This window comes from Tetrao urogallus (genome assembly GCF_951394365.1).
Source record: "Tetrao urogallus genome assembly, chromosome: 7".
NCBI classification, from domain to species: Eukaryota; Metazoa; Chordata; class Aves; order Galliformes; family Phasianidae; genus Tetrao; species Tetrao urogallus.
Genome location: NC_136820.1, coordinates 12,896,849 through 12,915,155, shown reverse-complemented (window position 1 = coordinate 12,915,155; position 18,307 = coordinate 12,896,849). Strand labels below are relative to the sequence as shown.

At 37.5% G+C, this 18,307-nt stretch overlaps 1 protein-coding gene across 2 annotated transcripts in view; it reads left to right on the top strand.

Moving 5' to 3' along the window:
* The window catches only part of RBMS3 (RNA binding motif single stranded interacting protein 3), a gene marked incomplete at both ends in the record, with an annotated part of 439,102 nt that overhangs the window by 294,712 nt on the left and 126,083 nt on the right, over positions 1-18,307 (top strand). For both annotated transcript variants that reach the window (XM_079538692.1, XM_079538691.1), the window contains 2 exons: positions 1,796-1,953; positions 11,449-11,528. In XM_079538692.1, coding sequence (XP_079394818.1) covers positions 1,796-1,953; positions 11,449-11,528 — 238 coding nt within the window. The remainder of the gene's footprint in view (positions 1-1,795; positions 1,954-11,448; positions 11,529-18,307) is intronic.

Below are 18,307 nucleotides of genomic sequence, written 5' to 3'. Positions count from 1 at the left end.
GTTTTTGTTTGTTTTTTTGTTTTGGTTTGTTCTTTTGTTTTGTTTTGTTTTTTGTTTTTTCCCCTTTCAAAGCTAAAAGTATAAGCTGAAGCTCTTTTCTTGCCTTCCAGGACAGTTTGCATGATTACACTTGCATTGTCAGTACTGTACCTGTTCTGATCTCTCTCTAATATCTTCCTGTGATTGTAAAGGAGCTTGCTTTTTGACATGTATGCATGTAAATTGCAGTGAAAAAGAAAGGGGAGTGGCTGCACAGGAAGAGGTCTGGAAAAGGGAAATCATGTTTTTCTAGATTTTTTTGTGACTTCAGCTCAATTTGCATTAAGTTCACTGTCTGTGTGTTTTTTTTCTCTCCTTTGCACCTTACCATAAGACATAGTAATAATGAATATGGTTTTATGGAAAGTACCTTGAAAATGTGCCTACTTTGTTCTTTTATTTCTGCTTTGTAAAACAGTAGAGGATTCAACCTGCATGGTAATGGGTAGTTTTATGGATAATGGATCTGGAGATGCAAAAGTAGAATGCAATGGACATTAAACAATGTGTCCAAAGACAAGAATTAACAACTCTTAGATCAGGATCCAAATTATGCAGTAAAAAAGTACTACAGGAATCTTGGTTTTGGGACCTTTGGCATACCCATTTGCAGCTTTTCTTCTCATCCAAAAGGCCTAAAATATCCCTTGCACCTTGCATAGGTGAAGTTGAATACTTTCTTTGGCTTTTGATTCTATTTCGTTAACCTGGACTGCGTTTAGTTATCCATGAAATGATGGCTGTGTGAATCGTAGCTTGAAACTCAGATTTCTGCTTCTCTTTGCAAAACCTTGAGTGTGTAAGGCAGGGAAAGGGCAGACATCTTGGTTCTGTGCTGTCTTCATACATCTTCCAGAAACACAACCTGTGATTCGTCGTGTTTGACAAGATATGTCGGCACTGCTTTTAATGGAGTGTAATTTGAAGCCAGTGTAGTTGACCTGGGGCAGATGGCTTCAGGACTGTGTGCAATTTCCTCAGTGTAAGCTGTAGTGCTGCTGCAAGATTGTTTAACCCATTTCAGGACACCTCCTAGGAAAAAAAAAAAAAAAAAGAACTTCTTGCCCCTGTTGAAAAAGAACTTTCTGCCCATTGAAACGTGTAATAAAAAAGATTAAATCTATCTCAGAAGACTTTCAGTGATGTATTGCCTGGTTTGCTGCATAGCATAAAGATTGTATCTTATGTTTTTGTTTATTAAGCATTAACTAAAATTAAGTTGTCATGCCTGTGATCCAGATGAGGCCTGCTGAGTATTACCTACCACTTCTAATGGGGACAAAAAGAAGGAAAAATAATGTGGAAAACATTCTGTGTTTTGAACCAACCTTGCTGATGATGGACAGGTTGGATGGGAAGTCTGCAGGCTGGAAAGCACATCTGCTGAAAACATGTGTTGGGTTTTATTTATTTACGTTAACAGTGAGCACGTTTATGACAATGATGTCTCCTTCACAATGTTTGTTAACTTAGGACACAAACCCAAGAACATTTGTGCATGAGAATTATTTTCTACAAATGATTAGTGTCACTGAGTTCAGTAAGAGCAGTCACGCACAGAGTTAAGCACATGCATGAGAGTTTGCAGAAATTTGGCAAAAATTGTTGTCATTGTAAACAGGTTGCCCAGCTTCGCTTCTAGTGCGGCTGTAATTTTTTTGGCTTGGTCTTCTTATGAGTAGCCGTCATTGCAGGAGCAATAAGCTATTCCATTCTGCTGAGTCTAACTGAGGCTGTTTCTCTCATTTTGTCACAGCAACAAGAGCAAGATCCCACAAATCTATACATCTCAAATTTACCTGTTTCCATGGATGAGCAGGAACTGGAGAACATGCTGAAACCTTTTGGACACGTCATTTCCACCAGGATATTAAGAGATGCAAATGGAGTCAGCAGAGGAGTTGGCTTCGCCAGGTGAAATCCTTACTCGATTTATGTGTATTTTTTGGCTTTATTCCTTTGCAAATGCTGTCTACTCCATAACTCTAACACCTCGTAGCTATGGAAAATGCAAAGCAGCACCTTTATCAGATTGTGCATCTGTTCTTTCCACTGAGCTGAGGAATACCAGTGCAGAAGGATGTTCATTTCATTTCTCCAAAAATTTGTTAAAAAAAAAAAAAAAAGTTTGTTATATGTATGTATGTATATGGAAATAAAAATTGCTAGGAATAAAGAGCTATCCATGCAATATTAAGCTTGGATAATAATAAATGTCAATGTCCTACAGCCAGAAGAACCCACGCGATGAGGAAATTGTTTAAATATTTAAAAACAACTTTGCAAATTGTTTGCAAGAGCAAGAGGAAGAGATTGCAATTGAAAAAAAATCCACAGGTTCCTTAACAACTAAAAAAATCTCAAGCCTATGAGAAGAGATTAAGAAGAAATATTTGCATCTAACTTGCCCTGTTAGAGTAGTTTGGACAGAATGGGCAGCGTGTTACTTCCGTGTGGGTCATTGTCAGGATAGAAAGGCAAGATTCAATGTTTACTCTCAAGGAATATTTACACAGATTCTCCACAGCTTGGAACATTCTTAAACATTTTTCTTTTGAAAAGCTAATGAATGGAAAGCTGTATGTAGAAAGATACTGAAAAAGCAAATAAGAAGATAAATAAAACTGTGCTGTAAATCACTCTTCTGCTTTGAGAGAAAAATCAAAAATAATAATTAAAATAAAAATCCCAAATCATTGTTTGTACAGAATATTCATAACACTGTCCTTTGTAGAGGAGGCAAAGTGAGTTAGACATCTTTTGAATTTATTTGAAATATGCCATATCTTGGCATATCATGGCACTTATGTTAGTGTCATAACACCACTCAGTGGAATGGGGTACTGTACGATAAAAAGGTAGCGTGCTGGATAAGTGACATTGTAATGTTACCTTTGTCCTTGATGTGAAAGATTATCATGCGCAAAGAATGTTAAGATAACACTGTTTGAATTCACATGGAAAAAGGCAAAACATTTATACTGACAGAGGGCACACCGTTCTTTATGCATTCTTGCAGATAATAACATGAATCTTTCTAGCTCACTAAATATAAATTAGTGTAACTCATGGATAAACTTGCATTTTAAAAATCGAATTTGTTTGTGAAAATGTATTTAATAATGTAACATATTTCAAAAAGCCTTTCATGTGCTAAGATGAAGGTTTTGTAATTCATCATGCAAATGACAGAGTAGTAAAAACTTTGCTCTGAAGTTGAAGTATAGCAGAGATTTTCCTGACCCTGAGTGAGGACAGAGTTAATCCAAAAATGTATAATTACAGCTGAATGCTGACTCTTGTCTTGGCAGAATTACCAGTACAAGCTGTAATTACACGACCACCGATCTTCTTTTGGTAAAAGTATGCTCTTCGGTATCATTTTACTGCATGTCACTCACAAGAGATGAATTTGTTTAGCTTAGCTTGTAATCATGAGGGTTTCATTCTAGTGTACCTATACTGTAAGTACACAGAGTGTAGGTATGAATACAGTATATCTAGGGAATGGCAGCTGTATTACAGCCCAGACAAGATTATAGAAGTTCTGATCAGCAACCCATCTGGTGATCTTGGCTGTTACATCTTCTGGCTGGGGCCCTCTTGCCACAGTGGAGCTGCTTGCTTGTGAAAGTGCCTCATGCTCCTTTCCACAACTCTTACACGAGCCACAGGAGCTCAGAAGAAGTCAACTTTTTGTACACTAGAACCCAGCAATTTTTAAGTTAGGTGGTTCAAAATTATTAATTAAGTGCTGTGAGGGTTAAAAATCCCTTTTTGACACTGCCCAATTAGGTGAATAGTGAATGTCAAAGTAAGTATTCTCAAAAAGTAAAGACTTTTTCAAGAAGTAAAGACTTCCTGTAGACAACTATTGTGAGATTTTTCTCCTAAGTGGGTATGATTAGCAATATCATAGTATGCAGGTGGCTACTTAATCATTTATAATCAAAGTGGCTTCAAATGTTCTTGGATCAAACTCTTAGATTGGAGTAATGTCTAGCCACATTAAAGTTCAGCCTCTTTCAAAATACACACATAGAAAACTAGCTCACTTTTTTTAAGCTGTTACAGTATTTTTTTCTTTTCCATTCCTCAAAAGCAGCAGAACAGATTTTGTTGAAACTTTCTAGAATGTTTCACTGTGGCTTGAACACGTCTGTGCCCGGGCACACCACGGGAGAGATTTTGGAAGGAGAGTTATTAGCAAGGGGCCCATGAAGGTTAACTGGATTCCAGCTGTGGCTCCACAGAAGTCCGTCCTGTTGAAAGGGAATTGATGTAACCTCTGGACACCCACCTGTACCTTGCTGCTCTCCTTGGCTTTGCACTTCAGGGCTGGTGCTACCTGGCTCCAGGCTCACTGTGGGAGCTGCCATTTGGCAGGTTCTGCCTCGCTGCTGTCAGCGGGGCTTCTGCTGACACAGATGAGCAGAGCTGTGGCTGAACACAGCTGGTCACGTGGCAGGAAGAGAAATGTGGTAGAGTAGCAGGGAGCAGTGCTTCCTATAAGCAGGGAATATGGAAAAAGAAGGTGCAGATGAGAAGCCTTGTGTTCAGTCTGTTGTGAGATTTCTTGTACAAAGAGGCACAGGATTTCACCAGAAGACTTAAAATGGTAGGTGTTTCTCTCAAATCCCTGTTGCCATGAGCTGTTTAGTGGCTTCACCGCTTGATCAATCTTTTTGAAAGCCTAAGTGGATTCCCCAAAGCTTAAAGTGAACACAAAGTCCTTAATCCTCAAGAGAAGCAAACAAAACAAAAGAAAAAGCAAAAACCAAAGCAACTGGATTTGAAGGCTTTTTTTTCTGAGATATCATTCTAAAGCTGCTATGTCATCTCTTATGATTCGAGCTTTGTGAACTAGCCATTAACAATGTTGTTGGTGAGAGTAAAAAGCAGGTCAGAAGTAGGGAGTAAGAAAGGTCTTGGAGTTAGGCTGGAGATACTTGATAGCAGAAGGTGCCTAGAGCACTGAGGGAAATATTCAACTCCATCCTGAAGATGTCATGTTACATACAGGTAACTCCATGTGCTGGAAGAGTTGGCTCTTCCACAGACCTGAAGGGTGAATACCATGTTTCAATGTCAGAAGAAATGCAGTAGTAACATGATCAAAGTGGAGCCAAAGTAGTGGAAATGTTTTGCTAAATGAAAGAGGGACTGTTTGGAGGAAGACTTGTAGGGATCACTGATGGTGCTCTTTTGGAGGCATAGAAGCATCAGCAGCAACAGGGGATAGAGAACATCCAGGTAGTTTAAGGATACATCTCTGAAGAAGGAAAATGCTTTGTTCTTCCTTATTCAAGGGTTTAATTGAAGATGATTGAAAAGATGTTCTAAAAAGTGCCATAAATTTAACTTGAACAAATCCATCATCCGAGACAGTAGTGCAGGCTTAGATATGATGAGGATCATTCCTTCTTTCAGTCAGAAGAGTGATCTGTCAAATCCTACATCTTCCCCAGGAAATTGCTTTATAATTGGATATCTCAGATGAAACTGGAAATCCCAAACATGCCCCAAAGACTGTGTGTGATATCAGTACGATATTCCAATGCCTGCAGTGATAAATTTTCATCAAAAAGCCTCCCTGCAGAATGCTGAAGTCCTCTATGAGGAGCATATGTCTTCAAAATCCTTACATTTCCATCTGGTGTTGCAACCTAGATGAAATTTTTGTAGATTCAGTACATCCCCGAGAATATTGCCAGGCATGGGTCTGTGCTTACGTGGAGATGCAAATTCCAGAGAGGCACAGACAGGGCAGGGTCCCAGGATGAATGTCACTGGGAACCGATAAGATGAAAAATAAGCATGAAACCCTTAAAGATGAAGAAAAGAGGAAAATCAGAAGTTATCAGGTGATTTAGTTGAGCAATGTTCATGACCCAATCCCTACTTTGAGTTTAATTGAAAAACTCCTAGGGATGTGAAGAAGGGGGCCCTGTGATATACTCTGCTATACCCTGCTATACTGATGCCACTGAATTAGTGAAATAAAGATTGGGTTACAGAGCTCCATAGTAAAGTAGCATTAAAGTATTATTTGTGTCCTCCCTACAGTGATGGCAATATTTAGAATACCATACATACATGTACCACACTCAACTGAACAGCAGAGAAAGCATTTTACAGGTCATTTTAAATGATAAATTGCAAAGAATTAGACTAAGAAGAATTAGATTAAACTACTTTTTTTTTTTTTTTTTTTTTTTTTTTTTTTCTTGTTTACTGTCTTGTAACTTAAAATGACCTTGCAAGATTGAGCCCCCAAGTGACATTTTACAACAAAGTCATAAGCCTCTGAAAACAGAAATTTATGATGGAAGTGCTTGCAGTCAGACTGTCAAGTATTGCTCTGCTAGCAGGCACCAGTATAATATTTAACCTGAGACGGTGAAGACTGTAACATAAATCAGACAGGGACTAGGTAGAAATGACTGTGTGTTCATACTATTCTTTTTCCAGTAACAGGAGAAAAAGTGTCCAACATAAACTGTCATAAAAACATGTTATGATGCTCTTCCCAGTGGAAGACCCAGGAGATTCTCAATTAGCTTTCTCTATTACCTCAGATCAAAAAGGTAACAATGAAGAGATGTCCCTTTGTGAAAACGCAGAGGGATCTATAGTAGGGCATCTACCGCATCTACCCATTTTATCCTTTGGAGCTTGGGCTCTATTCTTGTCTTTTTCCTGCCTTGTTCTCTTGGTGGAGCTTCCAAAAGGATGCTTTTCTCTGCCAGCAAATGGTTTTTTTTATTAAACTTATCTTCTACTTATCTGCATTTTACATGTATTAAATTTAGTCTTTGGAAACAGTATTTAACTCAGCAACTGAAATTTTGAGCTCCACAGGATCATTATTCTATTTATAGAGGTTTCATGTGAATTTCAGTAGAAATGGATCTGTTCCAGTTTCCACTCAAGCAAAATGAAAGAGCCAAGCCTTTAATTTTATATTCTTTCCCTCAAAGGAAGCTGTGCATCTTCCAGGGTTTTTCAGGGTAATATAGGTATCGTTTAGTTGCATTAGCTTTCTTCTGATATGAACAGGTTACTCTGTGGAGTGGAAGCTCTGTGACTCTGTGCAGGGAGATCAGAAGGGTCCCCTGCGCATAATGGGCCATGCTGCATGGATAGACCGTATGCCTCCATTCTTACTTGTCATCATTGGAATGGTTTTTGCATAATTTGTATATCCAACTGTTGGGGATGTAAAAGTTGGGGATGTAATGTACCTGGATAGAGAGGAAAAGAAATTCACAAGTAGCACACATATCAGAGTGTTGTGGTGCCTGGCTTTAAGTTTGCAAAATAAATAAGTTATTGATTAAGAGTAGGGTATAAGGAGGACTGGGTGTTAAGAAATTTCGTAATTCATAATGTGTGTCCATGGATTATCTCTCTTGCAGTGAAAAGTTTCTGCTTGATATGTCTTTTAAATTTATCTGGCTCTTGTCACAATTTTCTCAACCAGATTAAGGAACTACTTTATATCTAGTACATTCTCCCAACTAAGTTTCTTAAGCACCCTTATCAGGCTGCCCCTCTCATTGACAGGCTGAAGAAACTGAGATCTCTGTTGTGTAGTCAAACAATGGCCTCAGTTCTTCAGACAATCTGCTGCAAAATACTGCTACTACCTACTTATTTTCATCTTTGAAAAATGCCTTAAATAGTAGGGAAGAACTATTTCTGCTTTCATTTATACACGAGAGGAACAGTATTCTTTGTTGGTCATAGTATAAATGTGATAATAATAATTGAATATTTTAATATTTAAATGTGATATTAAAAAAACACAGGTGATTCTCATTTACATTATTTTTATTAAGCAAAGCGACTATAGGACATGCATAAACCAAACCCACATTTTACTGCTAACTGGTACTTACATGGATTACATAGTACTGAGTATTTCACATGCAGTAATTATGTAATCATCATATATAAATTTTATTAAATTGCCTTTTGGCATGGCATCAATTTTTATAATAAAATAAACACTTGTAAGACCTTATTTTTTTCCCTTTTTCTTTTTTTCATGATGAAGGTTACTCATCACATGTAATAGTACATAATGACTACTTTGGAATGACTGGATTATGTAAAGAGAATGATGTGAGTTTTTTAAATTATCTGAAATGAGTAATTGATAGCGAAAGAAGAATCTCAAATGATTTTGTCATGATATTTGCTTAATATTAACTGGTCATATTTTTTGTTGTTTTACTAGTCTTGTTGTATCATCATAAATTTGTAAACCATGACTAGAAAAATTGTAAGAACCATCCTTTCTTTCTTATTTTTTAAATGAACTTCATTTCCACTTGGATTAGTCAGACTAATTACTTATATTGTATTTGAGAATCTCTCAGCTTCCAGAACCGGGAAACATACAAAAGCAACTGAAAATCAATTCTCACTTTTATCTTTGTTTTATTGGTTTATTTTGGTAATTATCTGTATGTTAAAAATATCAGAATAATCTGGCCTATGGCTTTGATAATTTTTACCACAATGCATTTCTAGACTCGAAGCAATACTTAGATATATTATAGTTATCTCCAAGGTGCATCCTGGAGCATAAGTTGTTTTCTAAGATTCCCTCAATACCAAAAACATGCTGTGATGAAGAGTTTGAAAATAATAGTTTGTGACTTATGTCATCAGAAGCAGATTTTTTACCCTCATGTAAAACTTAAGGTGATGTCCTTACATTTCCAGCAGAAGTTGAGTAGCCATTATCTTTCAACATAATTTTTCATCAGTCTTCCAGCATGTTATAATTTGCCTATTATTGTTCCATCAATTATGGAAAAAACAAACCAAACCAAAACAAAAAAGCACCTGAAAAATGGATTCAGAAGGGCTGTACCCCCAAGTCTACCCATGTTCTGATGACTTTCTTCTATTAGAAACTTGTCCCCATGGGGATCAGCTTTTAAAATGTAGCATTCCAGTTATTGGTAGTGTTATTAGATAGCATTCTGTACCATTACATATTTTGAAACATTTCTCTCTCCAACAAGATTAATAAACGCATGAGAAAAAAAATGTATTTTGTCCATCTCCCTTGAGTTTCTAGACATTCTACAGCAGAGTGACAGAGCTTTTTGAAGAAATAGTAGGCAGAATTTATTAGTGTGAACCCAACAGAAGTATATTTTTATTGGGCCTCTTCCCAGGCATGGCTATTCTTTGTGGCTAATGCAAATAAAAACAGAATGGAATCTTGGAGTCAGTGTGTACACAGATATGTTTGACCTATGGATAGGCATCTATCATAAATAATTGGTGTTGATCAGTTTTAACTACATTAAAACCAGGGTGACAACAAGTGTCAGACAGTTACCTAAGAAACAGGAGTTCTGGACAAATAAAAATCACAGTTCATCCCTAGGTGGCCCTGCAGGGGACAGGCACAGACCTGGTCGCTCTGTGGCTGCAGGCGCCAACAAGCAGCTGGGAGGAAACCTACCCCACACAGGGCTGCTGCAGAGAGCACTCAGGGATTCACTGGGATGGTAGAGACGAGGGACAGCTGCCATTGTTCCTCAGCAGCTCATCTGAAGGGAGCGTGCGTGTATTGGCGGCTTTGTCTATTGCACTGCCTTTTCAAACTGAGCTGATAATGCTAGTGTCGGTTTCAAGTGAAGCATGTGCCAGATTACAGATAGCTAGCAATGGAAGTTGAGAGCTGCTAATTGTGAAACTTGAGAAGAAAATGTGCACATTCCTTCTAAGGCTGCTTTTCGAATGATGGCCTTTTTATCCCAGAACACTGTGGGTTTCACTTCTATTCTCTTCCCACACAAAATGCACAAAGTGCACTGAGTCTCTTTCACTTGGCAGCTTATATATTGCACTCTTTGCAGGGACTGCTTTGGCTTGTTAAAATGGGCCCCATGTATTAAAATGAAATTGTCACTGCTGTGTGGTGCAACATAACATGGTTTGACACTAAGCGCCTGCAGCTACAGAAAACAGGCTTTTATTGCATTTATTCTTCCAGAGACAAGATTCTCTAAAGGCTCAGTGCAGACATTCGCTTAGTTAAATCTGAATGAAGCCAAAGTGAACAATCTAAGCTGCTATGTGCTTGTACAAACAGCCCAGCCCACACGCCATGCCGTGAAAGCAGTGTTACAACGTAGAAATTACATTTTTTAGTGATTTGATCTGAAAAAAAACTGACAAAAGACTTGAATATTAATCAATTTTTGTCGCTGTTGTTGTGGTTTGTTTTTGTGATTTTTTTTTTTTTCCGTATGAGCAAGGTTGTCCATTTGAACTCTAAGCAAACTTTTACCATAGGAGTCAAACTTCTGCTGTAAAGTGATGTGAGCGATCTAGAATGCATGTTACTCTTTCTCCAAAACCATGCGACAGAAAGAATGAAGGATAAGATAATTTTTAAAATATCTGAGTAGTGAGAAGAAATACTTATACTGGTGGAGTTACTTTGTGGGGAGTACCTGTAGGTAAGAAGTAGCATGCTGAAGCAATGTTGAACACTTTTTAAATACCATTTTTCTAAGAGAGACAAAGTGAATGTATTGCTTTAGCTTTATGATTAGTTTTACTTTCTTCCATTTTTCTATCCCAGTTGTGTAGCAGAGTCACAGACCGCTCTGGACTAGCATGCTGTCAGTTCACAAGACCTGAACAACCTGTGAATTCCCTGATGAGATATAGACATGGTTTAGGATTTGACCAAAGGCTTGGTATTCTTGGGCAGTTTGTTCAATAATTTATGTACACAGTTCACTGTTAATGTTGTAATGCTTCAATTCTGAAAGTTATCTTTAGGTCACACAGAATGAATAGCGAGTCATTTCACCTGCTGGTATTATATGCAAATTGCCTTTACCCAGAATTTGGCTTTTGGTTTTGCTCTACAGCTCATCCTTGCAGGTTATTTTTTAACATTGCAATCCTTAATAATTGTTGCTTAATCCTCTGGGTTCTTCTACAAAGCTTGTTGTTTCTTTTTCCCAACCCATTTGAAGTTATACTGGGTGCATGAGGAATCTACATACAAGTCGTTTGCCTTTCCAGGCAGCACGTGAGAGCACAAAGAACATCCTTGTTCAGAGAGATCCCTCAGATCCAGGAGGGAGTTGCTCATTGACACTGCAGTAGCTCACACACAAGCCGGGAGCACAGCTGCAGGCTTTGAGGGTGACAGGTCCTCTTTACAAGCCATACTACACCATAATGAGCTCAACCAGTTTCTGTGCAGAAGTCAGCAAGAACAGCTTTGAAGATTTCTCTCAGCATCTGTGCTTGTCTTTCTTTTACCTTCTTTTCCTTTTTGTTTTTGCTGACTGAGCATTTTTGTGAAAGTCTAGTAACTCTTACTGCCTCTAATCCCTAATCCCATCCTTTTCTCTTTTCCAGAATGGAATCTACAGAAAAATGTGAAGTAGTAATTCAGCATTTTAACGGCAAATATCTGAAAACCCCACCTGGTCTACCAGGTAAGTGTAGCCATCATTCTGAAATGTAAAATTTACATAAGAGTTTTGAATATAGAAATGCTGGAATGTACAATGAGAGTGGCTGATGTCACTGTCCCTTCTAAGAGGTTCTACAGATTTACCTGGATGAAACCAATCATTTTTGTCCCATAATATTTTATTCCCTGCCCAAGTTCTTATATTCAGGCATTTGTGTCTGACAGTTGCAGATGTAAGCGTGTATAAAAATCATGTTGTCTTGGTCTGTTTCTCCCTCTTTAATGTGTATATTGTGTGTGATATTTTCCAATTAGAGCAAAGACCACTCAGGTAAATGCCAGTGCTTTTCTAACAACCTGAGAGTATAAATAGATCAGCAACTGCATTAAAGGCTATAAAAAGACCAGAATTTCAGGTCATAGTAGCTTCTATTATTTACAGTTACTAATATTAATAGTAGTAGCTTTTAGTACTGAGGATAGTTCAAATACAAAGTGATTTTATACCATTTGCACTTGCCATAGTTTCATGAAACCTTGCGATTTTCTGATGATTTTCATAAAATACATTCAGTGGTGTGCCCCAGCCATATCAAAAAGTCAGTCACAGCTAGTATATCTTCTTTGTGAAATCTTCAGCTGTCATCTTTATGGTTATCGACTGTAAAGTTTAGTGATCAGGTGCCTGATTCTTAGTGTTTGTCAAGACCTCCCCAAGGCCACAGATCTTCAAAGACTTCTTCCTCAAACTGTCTGAAGAGCTATTTAGAGTTTCTGGCATTAAGTGAACAAAAATCCTCGTAATAATTATGCCTTAAGTAATCCTCTATTTTTTTTTCTTTTTTAAACTTTCATTATACTATTTCCTTTTTTGGTTACTTTCATTAAATTTCTCCTTATTCATTTCCTGATTCTTTATACAGAAGATGCACTAAATACTCTAATTAAAAGAGAGCCATCTGCACAGCTACTGCATACAGTAATTGTGTGCCGCAATGTACATATAAATTGCAGTCAAATCACCTTCATGAAAGAATATAAAACTTTTAGTGCAAGCTGGAATACTTCATTTTTTGGCCTTCTTTTTCACAAGTAGTCACTGACAGATTTTCTTAGCATCAGCTAACAAATGTTATCTGTGTAATGTACAGCAGACTCAGCTGTCTAAAACAACGGGCAAAGCAATGTAGGTAGAGACCTCAAACCTTTGGCATACTTTTCTGTGTGCATACATTAAGTCACAGCTGTAATTTGTTTAATATCATAGCAACACCCAATGGAAGGAATGTGAACAGCAAGGATTTGGGCAGAGCAGTTTCATCATTAGAATCATGCATACTCCATGTTCACATTTCCAGTTGACCCAGAGTAAGAAATAGAATATTTTACAATGCTTGACGCAACAAGAGCTATGTAATAACAAATGATAGCTAGTGCCTAGAAATCGTTACTTTATTTTTATTTTATTTTTATTTTAAATTAGTCAGGGATTGATATTTGACAGACACAATGTGGAACATCAAAATAGGAGTCTGGATAAGATTGTGTGATACAATATTATTCTTGTTCCAAAACATACAGTGAAGTTGAATGTTAATGGTTGTAACTTTTGCTGCTTTCTCAGTTAAGTACTCAAATCTACTCTTACTTTCTTGAAGAAGACTTCCAGGTGGCAAAGTTGTCTGATACTATTTTCTCTTAATTGCAGTGCGTGCATGTCACTTAGTTGCAAGGATTATCTGGGAACTGAGTATTTTAGAAGTTTTTGTTTACCTGAGTGCCATTTAGATGTAAATAAAGTATAATGCAGCATGGAGTAAAGTCAGTAGCTGAACTCAATTATCTGCTATATATTTGTAAGACCCCATTTTATATCATTTTGGGAGGACAAATTCTTTGGCTGCAAACACAGATAATTAGAAATTATCAGAGTGTATTTGATACACAAAAAAGAGAATATCTGCATCTCAGTATTAGTATAGGGCACTCTTTGAATCCATATTTAAAAGACTTCTTGTGTTCATTTGTCTTCCTCTTAAGAAGCCAGAGAACAAACACCATCATTAGAGCAGTTGGATCAATTCAAGTGATACTAGCCACTCATTTATCTTTGACAACTGCAAAAAAACAAGTCAGTCCTAGTTTCTTCTTCATGTAATTTCTGTTAGAGCTGCTACTCAGCTTATGTATCTGTTATGTACTTGTACTTAAACTTCTTAGTAAAAATAGAAGCATCTTGTTTATCAACCTCTGGGCAGTTGTTTATCTTCCTGCATGGAGAAGGCAGGAGAAACAATCTCCTAGTGTACATGGAAAATCAGTCAGACTCTGAAAATTATCTTTCAAGCATCTCAATAATTGACATAGAAAGAAAATCATCTCTAGTTATTACTGTGACCTCTTTATAGATTTCAGTTAAAACATGAGGAACCAGAGAACATTAGCAGAAGTATGCAACACTATCTGTTATTAACCTCTATTTGTCAAGACATGATCTTACTGTGAGAGAAAGCTAATCAATCCTTTTAGGGTTAAATGAAATTGATCGTGTATAGTCAGCTGGATTTCCTTTTGGCCCAGCAGGCAATTGTGAGCATCTTAAGTTTTTGTCCTCATTTCTCACCTAAGCTCTCATGTTTTAGTGCAAGCTTGCTGTCTAGAAACAGGTTGGATTAGGCCTGCAAGAAAAGTCATAGAATCGTAGGGTCATCTAGTGCAACCATCAGCCCATCACCACCATGCCACTAAGTGTGTCATTCAGTGCCATATGTACCCTTGTCTTGAACACCTCCAGGGGCAGTGACGCAACCACCTCCCTGGCCAGCCTGTTCCAATTCTTCACCACTCTTTGTGGGAAGAAATTTTTCCAACTATGCAACCTGAACCTCCCCTGGCATAACTTAAGGCCATTCTCTCTCGTCTTATCACTGTTACTTAGGAGAAGAGGCTGATCACAACCATGCTATAACCTCCTTTTAGGTTGTTGTAAGAGAGCACATGTTGTAAGGTCACACCTGAGCCTCCTCTTCTTCAGACTAAACAATCCCAGGTACAAGTTGGCTTGGCTGTAGTCTACTTTGTATTACCCTGGTTCCTGTGGCAGTGGTATTATGGACCAGACAAACCACTTTGGCAGCTAGCTTCCATCCATACCATCTTCCCCAGTTGCATTCCCTAAGATGCAGTGCTGGTGAGGAAATAGGATATATATGTGTGTGTGCATATACTGTGTCTGGAGGATAAAATATGCATGTGTTGTGGTGCAGTTGTGCCTGATTATCAAGTCATGATCAAAGGACTGGAGTAGGTAGCTTCCACATGCTGCTGAGCAGTTTTGTCAGTAAAGCCCCACAGCTCTGGCTTTCACAATGGGTAACCTGTAGGCCACTGTTGTGCTGGCCTGAAGTATACCACAGACATTCTTCTTTTCAGGTTCTTTCCCATCTATTGTTTCCATAGTAAATGAGATGTAAATTTAGATCATTTTCAGGTTGTTTTATTTTGGTTTGGTTTGTTTTTTTTTCAACTGTTGTGTGCCTCAGCATTTGAACACAAGCAGAAGTGGCACATCTAAGCTGGTCTAGACCAACAGTACATCAGAAAAGAGTAAAGCAGCCTCACTTCTGCACACACAGGCCACCCTGAATGCTCTTTATTCTGTGTGTGCCCAAGGCAAAAGTATATCATTCTTCACTTTCTGACTTCAACTACTGTCTGCCTGTTGTCTGAAAAAAAACCTATAGAGCTGAGCAGTTGCAACTTCAGACTGCACTACTTCAAGCCAGTGACAGTGGAAGGGTTATTTTCTGACACTCAAAATGTTTTGCTGATCAGATGTGTAATGGCTAAGTAAATTGAGCACTGTTACATCTTTATTAGTGAATTATTCTTGCTAAGGGTGCTTCTCTGTCCAACTACTTGGCTTCACTTCATTCCAAAGGGAATTGCTCCACTGTCCTGCTTGCTCAACTAATAGGCATGTCATGATGTTCAGTCTTAGAAATATAGTGCAAGATAATTGGTTGTCCCATAAATAATTAGTTAGTATCTTTGCATTTCTTACAGATTGAGAAAGAGCAATTGTCTCAAGAAATGTGCAAAACATGAATGCTCAGCAGATTCCATGTGAAGTTCATAAATATTCGGAGTAGCTCTTGGTTGATTTTTTAGTGTTTTGTTTTTGTTTTCCATTTATTAGCAGTGCTTTTTTGAAATAAATTGACCAGGGCCTAACAGGTTCATTTTTTTTTCCTGTTGCATTTCTTTATACTCTGAAAAGTGCAGCCCCAAATGAAAATAATTGTATAGTCCCTTATTCCCCTTAAAAAGAGGAGTTAGCAAATGAATACATCATAACACAGCACTGTACATCTCAATCAAGGTGTTTAGGGCATTATTAACGATGAAGGTAGCTCGCCCTGAGTCTTCCAATGCCACATCTTCTTTTACTGGTACACAGAGGACTTAAAAATGAAATCCTGCTAATCTATGATATTCTCAACTACAGAATTCAAGTAAAAATGCCTAATTATGTCAGTAACAACTTGATCTCTTTTTCAATGTGTGAAATTTGAGTGCAGTTTTGCAGTTTTTGAAGTGTTCACCTCCCAGTATACCTGGATGTCTTAAAAATATATATATATTTTCTCCCCTGCATACATGCAGAAGCTTAACAAGTTCTTAGTTTTCTCTCTGGAATTTCACAGAAATTTCCCTCAGTTGTGTTATTTATCCATTATGCTTCTTCGCAGCATTTTCTAGTAATTGTAGTACTTCCTAAATTTCATTTGCTTTCTGAATACATTCGGTTGTCAGAGGGCTTTGGTCCAATTCCTGTTTCAGCAAAAACTTCTAGATAGTGAGACACATGAATGCAATACATGCTCAAGTATCTTCCTCTTTCTTCTATCTAGTCTACCTGATCAATCTGATATCAGTCTGATCTGGTTACTTGATCTAGTGGTTGGCAACCCAGCGTGTGGCAGAGGGTTTGGAACAACCTTATGATCCTTGCGGTCCAAGCCATTCCATGACCATGTGATTCTATGATTCTTAGTAGCTCTATGTGGACTTTAGCTGTAATTTTACTGCCAGGTTACAAATGCCTGATGACCAGAAAGCAGAAGTAAACACCATTTTTGCATAGGTTAAGAACCGCACAAGAACAAGTGACTGGCATTTTGGAACTTTACTTAAACAGAAACTCTTAAACAGGGAAAAATGATCTGCAGTGATTCAGATATATTTGCAAATACCTCAGGCAGGAAGATGGTTCTTGAAATAATGGCTAAAAAAAATAATAACTAGTCATACGTTCTTCTCTTGAAGAGGGCCAGAGCACTGCATTTCTGTGGACTCATTTCACCAGAACGAACAGGTATTTTCTACCTCTCTGATTAGTTTCAGTATTCTGCATAGTCATCTCTTGGATTCTCTTAAACACAAAGAGTAAATTCACATACTTAATCTTTGCTTCAGAGAGGTAGACTTAGAACATGGAATTAACTACATTTTTACTAGGAGATCATGACTAAGACATGAGAAAAAACTATTTCAGTTGAGGATTAGATGTGCAATGGATGGAAGCATTTTTACATTATTTTTCTTTCTTTCTGATTGGATGAACAAATGGTATCTTATATGTCATTAGTGATGATGTTAATTGTTTTTCTGAATGAATGTATTAACCTAAAATGTGTTGTTTGAGAACTTGTTAGCTCCTTTCTTTTAGTTTGCTTCTTTATCTTTTTGTTTAATTGTGTCTCTTGATCTGTATGCATAAAACACTTAAAAACTATTCCAAAACTGTATTCTTGGGAGTTTACTTCACATTATTGAGGTGAGTAATAAATTACTATAAATATCCATGTTTTTCTATCTCTCCATGTATATACATGGATATGTATGTGACTTTTAGACAAGACAAAACAGGAGTCAAAGGGAGAAACTAACTAGGTACTGGTTTGTAGTTAGCTTAAAACACTTGTTGAGTACTACAGAGAATTTAAACCATGCTTTGCTAAGTTTCATACTGGTAATACTCACTAAAGCTGGTTTAAAAAGATTATCTTATACATATTGTTATCCTCAGGAAAGATCTGTGTTCAGAAAAATAAAATTTCCCTCATTTGTATCTTCACTTCCTTTAATGTTTATGATTTTAATGTTATCTGAATCTTTTACATTCTCTACCTTCTGTAAATTCAGTAATGTAAATATTTTCATTATTATCTGATGACTGCAGTCAACATCCTTCCCTACTATATCAGAAAATACGATCCATGTAAAGACTTTTGTAAAATGACTGTTCAACAGATTTTCTGTTTCTTTATCCTGTCTCCAATACCTGACTGTTATTTTTTTATGGAACCACTGTTATCTTCAATTTCTGTGCTCTGTGAATGCATGTGCTCACCTCCTTGTTAGCAGAAACTTCTTTTACATCTTGAACCCTAAAAACATCCTTTTTAGTTCTGTCAGTTCATAATCTTTATCTCTGACAGACAATCTGAGTCTCTAATGCCTTCCTTATTGTCCTCCCCAAGTCCTGGTGAATGACCATGAGGTCATTGTAAATCATCCCACTTTGCACACCAGATGCTTCCCGTGTCCTGGCAGTGTGCATGCAGCAGTGCCCAGCTCAGGCTCCTATGGAAAACTGCTTAATGCAGGATGGGCTCTGTGGACTCTTTGCCTAGATCACATTAGACATTAGGAGATGTCTCAGTGCAAACACAGCCATCAGAAAAGTGAGTCCCTGGAAAATTATAGTTTGATTATTCAAACATCATGTAACAATTA